General features: G+C 47.0%; 1 protein-coding gene across 1 annotated transcript in view; it reads left to right on the forward strand.

Annotated features, from left to right (window-relative positions):
* The window catches only part of LOC126544401 (G1/S-specific cyclin-D2-like), a 30,091-nt gene extending 24,240 nt beyond the window's left edge, over window positions 1–5,851 (forward strand). The window contains exons 4-5 of the mRNA XM_050191717.3: window positions 4,853–4,998; window positions 5,442–5,851. Coding sequence (XP_050047674.1) covers window positions 4,853–4,998; window positions 5,442–5,654 — 359 coding nt within the window. The 3' untranslated portion in view covers window positions 5,655–5,851. The remainder of the gene's footprint in view (window positions 1–4,852; window positions 4,999–5,441) is intronic.
* Window positions 5,852–8,248: the final 2,397 nt, after the last annotated feature.

Raw genomic sequence — 8,248 nt, forward strand, 5'->3', positions numbered from 1 at the left:
TCGGTGGGATTTATTCTCGCCTTCTACTGTATCAATTGCTCAGCGATTACTTTATAAGTATTTTTTTTTCTCTCAGCTCGAAAGCCAAGCAGTCAGGCGGATGGTCTCAACCATGTTTTCAACCAGCCTGGTGTCGCTTGCCGTCAGTATTGTGTAAAATGATTTGTCAGCTTTTCTCTATGCATAGCTATTTATCTGCGTTTCGGACTGGACACTAGTATTAGCATGTTGATCTTTCTTTTTGAGAAACTGTGTTTTGAGACCGAGGTTTTCGGAGAAGTGAAAAGAAGTCCACGACTGTTGGAAACGTTTCGCCTTTTTGAGAAGGTTAAAAAAAATAAGCCAGGATCCGCCGATCTGTGTCTTCTATTTGGTGGGAGGGAGGTGTTGCGGGATCAGCATCTGGTGTCCGTATAGTCCAACCGGTTGACAACTTCGTTGATAGGCCTAATGCTCAGAGTCAGGAAGACGACGCGGTGTGGGCTAGAGACGCCAGAGGATCGTTGTATGCATAGCTGATATTCTAGTTGCGACGACGAGGAAGCGTTGGAGTTGGCTCGGGTTCTGCTACATGAATTTTGGTAAAAAAAAAGTACTTCGACGTGCCTCTCTCTGCGCAATTTAATGAGAATGCTTGCGATTTAATTTGCGGAAGCATTCGCCGTTTCGCGGTTGTTTATTTATATATTTAGAAAAACCTCGCAGACTTAGGAAGAGGCATAGCGTGAGAGGGGCATATGACACAGTTTATAGCAAGATACAATCCGTAAAAAGATATCTATGCATAAAGGGATTCAAATATTGGCACAAAACGATGAAATTTGCATATGTAGAGAAAGATGTCAAAAAACAAAACAAAAAGGAATGAACACATAAGGATCGCATAAAAACAGCAAAAACAGCAAGAAATATGACATAAAGCAGCAAGATACTTTGCGTCGAGGCGTTATACACTGCGTAAGGTTAAAAAAAAAAACAAAAAAATCTGTTTCCGTAAATAAGAAGGCAAAAGGACAGGTAGAGAAAGAATTGTGTGTTTCAACGTTCGGAAACTGCATACTGGGCTATACGAAGGACAAGTGGAGGAATTCTGATTAACCTCGACCACCTGGGGTTCATTAACGTACACCAAAAGCACAGCGTACACCAGCGTGCTTTTCTTTTCCTTCTTGCATTGCGTGCCCCGCGGAATGTGACCGTCGCGGTCGGGATTCGAACCCGCTACCTCGTGCTGAGCAGCACGACGCTAGATACACTGAACCGCCGCTGCGAGTGAACATTAAATGGGGTTCGAGAATGCAATCAAATTCGGCAGAAGAGCCAGAGCGAGTATTCTCGCGCAAACAGATTAGCCTGCACATTAATTCTTAGCCAACGTACATATGGCTCCTCTATCGCACCGTTGCGTACAACGTCGCGGAAAGAAGAAAGCAAATGCGCGGGGAGCGGTCATGTACACGACTATACGACTGCCCTGCGGTGGAGTGATTGCTGCGGCCGCTGGTCAGAGCCTTCTTCAGAAGCGACAGATGGCTAGGTCTTTTGTGGAGCGTCCGTGCGCGCTCCCCCCCCCCCCTCTTTCATTTAAACCTTCTCCGCCATTCACGTCACCGTGGTCCACGCTACGGCCTTCCCCGCTCTATCACGCGCGGCCCATGACCGGCCAGGGGCTCTCCATGCCAGCACATCCTGGCGATATGCCTTGGCACGAAACTATAACCCAAAATAGCAAAATAATAATGTATGGTATACGCTTAATGGGGTGGGGGGCAAGTGTTCCGGGGGCGGGGGGAAGGCGGGGGGGGGGGGGGCGAGGGAGTAGCTGGAACTGCGAAACTTCGGCTACGCCCCACAGTCTACTGCAGCGGTAGTTAGCGAGCGCGGAAGAAATCGCGGTGACTCAGATGTATCGCACTTCTTTTCATCGGTGATTGTCACTGGCCGAGTAGGCCTCTTTATATGGCGCTTGGTCTATGCAGAGCGAAAGGGCTCGTTCCGGGCTTGCAGGATGCTGTAGACGCAATCAAATGCAGACGATTTACTATTTATTCTTTATAATTTATTTTAAGTATATTAAAGACCAAGAGAACTTAGCATAGGGCAGGAGCACTATACAGACAGTGTGTTGTACATAAAGACATGAAATAAGGAATAAACGAGAAGAAAAAAATGGAATGCCGTGAACGGTGAATACAGTATTATATTAAGAGAAACTAAAAAGGGATTCAAACTGGTCCACATTAGGGAATCGGGAGCAACGAGAAGGAAAAGTTTAGACACTCGTAAAAATGCTTAAAGGAAATCATTAAAATACCGTAGAAGTTAATCGTATAGAGGCGTGCTAAAGGTTCCCCCTTGAGAAATAGTCGCTTCAATGCAAGCGATGATTTTTGCGGTCTAGTAGACATCGCGTCTCTCTCCGGCGTCCTTTCAAAAATGACCGCGCCGAAAGTGACGTCCACCGTATACCCGCCGAAGCCACAGAATTTCCTACCAGAATTAGTACATATGCGCGAGCCGGTCGCACTCATGTGGCGTGTAGGCCCAGCGTGGCGACTCTAAGAGCGGACGTCGGGCCGTGTGCAACGATGAAAAGGGGAGGAGGAGGAGGAAGAGCCCTGGCTTCCGGAACATACGGCCGGAAACTTTAAAAATGGCGTCCTGCGAAGACGACGACGCCTGGGGGCGAACGTAACGCTGTGAGGCGGCGGCAACGGGCGAGCGCTTTCAGCTGCGCCCTGTCGAGGCGAAACCAGGGCAGGTGGTCCCACGGACGGAGCGGGGGGGAGGGGGGAGGGAGACCTTTAAATGGGTGGGGCGCCGTGCGGTCGCCTGCTCCCGGCGTACGTACTTCCCGCTGGGCTTGTCTTGGCTTCGCTTCGGCTTTCTTTTCTCGTTCTTCGTTTTTGCTACCGGGAGGTTTTCTAAAGCGTACGCGTGTATGTATCGAGGGAGAGCGCGGAGGTGCAAGGTTATAGAGCGGTAGCGCGGAGGGAATAAAAGGTCGGGACCTCCGTTCCTTCGAGCCGACGACGCGCTCGTAAAACTGGTTCCTACACAGTAGCCGCTGTTCTCGGAGAATGGAAACCGACTGGCGTGGCAGGGTGGGCTGCAGCGATTTGCGGCATGGTTGTTCATTTTTCTTCGGTCTTCGGATTATAATTAATATTTGCCGATGAGCTCCCCTTCGGAGAGCTTAGAGGACCCCAGGAAGACGCTGCGGGAATGATTGAATAATATGCGCGCTACTGTTAGAGCCACCGAGGCGACCACCATAAAAAAAGTTAATTTAGACAGTTTCGTAACGTTTAAAATACAGTGGTGTGCCACTTTGAACTAAACCGTCTCTTTTTTTAATGCAGAGACTACGCGATCTCCTTCGTCGGCATGAAGCGGTGGTTCTTTTTTTTTTTTTTTCTCATTGCACTAGCCAGTGAGGGCAGCATGCACTTCGACAAGATACACGACACCCTGGTTCCGTATAGACGCCGCTCTTCTAATGTGTGTTGATAAGCAACGAGACGGGAGAAGGGGATCTAGTACATTACTGAGGAAGAAGGTATCGGTCGCGTCATTTCACCGCGTAAATATACATATACACCGCGTCGCTGCGACATCGGCCTCAGGCGACCGGAAGTTCACTTCCTTCCTCTTCGCGTCTCCGATCGACGCACTCAGTCTTCTCTTCTTGTGTCCCACCGCACTTCCCCGGTACCGGTGGAGACGTTTTTCCCGGCGGTGCTCCCCTAACGGAAGAGGCCTTTAAAGCGCTCGAAGAATGAGCGCAGATTACGGATTTCCCTTCGTTGTAATGTCCCGTGCTGTACGCTGACCGGCGACTCGAAGCTGTGGGAAGTTAGTTGCCCGCATTCCCGACGAGGATCGCTTGGGGCGTTCGTCAGCGTTCAGAGCTTAGAGCTAGTTTGCGGAACCAGTACGGCATCATTTGATTCGCGTGGCTTGTCGTTACATTGCTGTCATCGCACTTTCTTCGCTTTACATTTACACGTATACAAGGCACACGAACTAGTTAACCGTGATGGGGCATGTCCACACTCTCGTTGTGCCTTCCAAAAAACGTCTCCATAGTCTTGGTATCTTTGAGTAGTGAATTTCGGTACATTGTAAGTCCACTGTGGCGCGCTTCGAGCTTCGATGCCTGAAAAACATGACGCGCACAAAGTTCTCAGTCACGTGAGAACGCGAGAGAGAGGAATTTTATTTCTTAACAATTCTCGTTCCACGTCTTCGCTGTCAGAGTCCGCGGTCTTGTTGCCGAGTACATTTGTGTAGCCTACTGACGTGCTTTGTGTATGGCGTTCCTGCTGTGGAGTGGTCCGGCTCTCCCAGGAGTAGGGAAGGAAGGACAGGATGTTTGAGCGAATTAAAAAGTGTGGAGAAGAGAATGTACTGGGGCACTCCAAGTAACCTTGGAGTGTGTCGGTGGTATTTGCCACGTGCCAAACACGCCGGTTTGTCAGCTGGGTTTGTTCTCAACGTGGTGGTGCGTAGTATCGCCGTACAGTGTACGCACTTATGCCTGGCGGATTAGTGCAGCGTCCTCTTTAATTTGTTTGTAATAGATACGGTAGTAAAACACTCAAACGCCTTATTAAGCACTGTTGGCAGTCCATCAACGAACAACCCCTCAAGAAACTCTATATTAAAAATACTGTATGCGTTCTCATGAGTTGCAGCTGAATATCATGCATGATTTTTACGAGAGGCGCTAGACCTTCTAGTATAGTGTACTCTTTCGTGAAATCCTTGTGAAATGCTTGCCTTTCGCCGAAATCCTTGCTACTATAACTTTCCGCTCATCTCCTCCGTGTTTTTTTTTTCCTGCTCGCAGAGTACCACTTCGTTGGCTACAGCCCTGCACTGCTGGCCGCTTCGAGCGTAGCCGCAGCCGTTCATGGACTCCGGACACCACTGCCCACCGCAGAAGCGCAGGACGAGCTCATGTCGTCCCTCGAGAGAATCACCAATGTCCGGACGGTGCGTGTATATACATCCTCTTTCTCCGCTTAGACGAATGGGACGCCTCTTTCCGACGTATTGTCAGCGTTCACAACGCCGGCGTCTTTCTTTCCCTAATGACGATCTTGCAGTTACAGGCAGCAGAGTTGCTCGGAAATGCTGTAATAAGTCGGAGAACGCGCTCTCTCGCGCGCGGGACACACTGCATGCATACGCCCTGGAACAGACACAGGAGTAAAATGAGCCCTTACAGCACTGTCGCGGAGTGCTATTTGCCCCCTTGTTCGTTTTTGATTACCCTTATTGATTACCCTTTTTGATTGCCTTCTTCAGCTTAGCATACCGCGCTCTCCTTTACTAATCGAATGATCAGCCTTATTTTGCACTCTTCACGAAATTTAAGCTCTTACTGCGAAATAAAACACGTACGTTGTTTCAATGTATCTTTTTTTACCTCTTAGGTGGAGATCCGGCGGTGCGTCCTCGAAATAGAAACCCTGATGGCGACCAGCGTGGCCGCCTTTCAGCAGCAGCAACAGCAATCCTACTCGAAAAGTGGAGCAGTTACACCCTACCCGAGCTGCAAAAGCAGCACCCTATTAACGCCCTGCATCGCTGACACTCAGTCCAGTAAACCCAACACGCCGACTGATGTTCAAGACATCAACTTCTAGATGATCGTCTTTCCCATGCGTCCAATTTCCGTTTCGTGTACATTTATATTTCCTGTGTCATTCGCTTCGGAAACCTGTTACGTTTCGCGTTCGACATTCCGTTTTTTACATGTCCTCATTCCATGAACCAAAGAAGTTTAGATAACTCCCTTTTGCTGGGAGTCACTGTTTATCTTCTATTCGACTTCGCTTTTAGACTCCACCTACCGCCCCGTCGTGGACTACGTAACTCATCAAAATGGAGTCGGACTCCACTTTTAAATGTTATCGTAAACATCTGTGGAGTGTGTTAACCTTCTTTAGGTTCAGCTAACCTACTCTGTAGTAGAGTAAAAATAACTCTGAAAATGGTGTAAAGATTGACTTATTTGTAGTTTACCTATTCCCCGGTATAATGTGTTCATTCTCATAAGCACAAAGCACTTCATCACGGCCTACAAAACTCTGTAATGAACGTTAGTGTAGAATTTCTGAAATTTGAGTTAAAATGCAGTTAAATACTCCTTCCTGCAAAAGAGAGTTGCAATCAGTCCCTTTGTTTATAAAGTGCTTGCTATGTGCCTCACTCGACGTATGTTCTTAACCAGGTACGTCGCGCCACCTGCCTACAGTGTCTTTAGAAATGTTCTGGCACAAGAACTGTGTGGGCTGTCATTTACGCATTGCGGGTCATTGTCATCTCGCTGATGCTGCTACATCATATTGAAGCTGTTCTTTCTGTTGGTTGAAAATGATTGTTCGTTCCGAAGGAGCCGAAACTCTGTTTAGGCCCGTATTGTTGAAGCTTAAGCGCGACAGTTCTTCTAGTGACTTCCAAAGCATCTTAGCGACATACATTCGCAGCATTTGCGCGCGACCTGACAATTTCAGCATTCCTTCAACCAGGACGTCAGTTCTCAGCCGTCATGGATAGCTATAATTAAGGAATGTTGTAGCCGTGGTATACCACTACACATCTCTTAACCCTTCGGTTTTTTGCCAGTTTGCCAGTACAAACGCGCATTTGGACAACTCGGCTCCTTGAACTAAGAGAACACAGTCAAATCTGGATCAACTAAAAACGTAGCGGAAGTGTCGTGCACTAATGCTTGCACCACAATTTAAACTTCCTGCCTCCCATGGGAGGCTTGCCGTGAATATGTAGGCCCAGATTGTATGCGCCAGATTTACCTAAACATCTGGTCGCTTTAAACTCACACCGTGCTTCAACGTCTGATGGCAGGCATAGAGTTCTTTGCTGGGCTTTTTGGCGAACGCCTGTTCACCTTACAATAGAATGTTGGGCTACAAATACTCAAAGATCTCATCAGTTTCCCTGCGGCATTTTTTATGTAAGCGAAGGTCAGCACTACCTGTTTCCTTTGCACTAACGCTTACTGCCACTGAAGCCAAAGAAATTTCGCCTCTGCAGATACCTCCTTGGAGTTATGAAATACTGCTGGATGTTTTGTCACATTTCGTTCTGCCTATCGATTTCGGGATACGGAACCCAAGGCTTTGACACAGTGTTGTCGAAAATGTCTTCAGCACTCAGCTCTACCCGTTGATTGTTAATCTTAATGGTTACGTATGACTTTCTTGTTAACTCCAAGTTTCGCAGAGTGTTTCTATAAGAATTAAAAAAAAACGAGGTTGCTTTAGCGCCTTTAGTAGAATCTTCTAACCCTAGTTCAAAGATCTCGGAAATCTGCAGAGTCCCAAAGCTTTCTTTTCTCTGCAAAGCACATTTTCTCTTTTTTTGTGTGTGTTCACTTAGTCGTTCGACAAGTGGCGAGTAGGAGATAGCGGTTATCTCATACAACCTCCGCTCGCCCGCTACTACACATATTTTACGCAAAGCTTGCGGGTTGAAAGAAATGTGTGTTATATATATGTATATGTATAATATAAATGAAAGTTAACGGGCATTTGTATCTCAAGACCGCGTTTCGCACTTTATGTTGCTGTTTTATGTTTTTACAAGTGCCAGATCATTGCTGTTTTCGTTAGAAAGAATGTCATTACGGTGATTGTATTTAACTCGCGTTAAATACGAGACGCTGAAGATAGGCGTCTCGTTTCATGTGAGAAGTTCTCAGTTTGCACTACTTCCCAGTTTGTGCGTGTGTCTGAAATACGCGTTTGTTACGTGGTACAAGCACATACCAAAGCAAAGCCCACGTGGATGCTTTGCTTAACTACAGAGTATTTTGATGCATGTGCGTAGTAAAGTTGAGTTGCGAAGTCTGTACGTCGCGCGTACGCAAAACACCGACTAGTCTATGATTTTTGTCAGCGGTGATTTTTCTACAGTAACAAGAGCAAAGTATCTGCTTTTCTAAAATAGTAGAGAGCTCACATGATCTCAAAAGATAGCATAAAATATTTCTTTTGTGCCCTACTATGCCTCAGCAGCCTTGGAATTGCAAGACTGCATGGTCTCAAAAATGCTGCCCGCTCGAGGGTTTTTGATGCATTTACATACCGGTGCTATGAATTATCAGAGATACTTATTATAGGGAACAGAACTGTCCCATATAAATATCCCATCCAAGAAACAAAGTAAGCCTTCTATGGCTGTCTATTGAAAGGATCACACATATGAAAAACACCCA

Source organism: Dermacentor andersoni, chromosome 10 (assembly GCF_023375885.2).
Source record: "Dermacentor andersoni chromosome 10, qqDerAnde1_hic_scaffold, whole genome shotgun sequence".
Classification (NCBI taxonomy): domain Eukaryota; kingdom Metazoa; phylum Arthropoda; class Arachnida; order Ixodida; family Ixodidae; genus Dermacentor; species Dermacentor andersoni.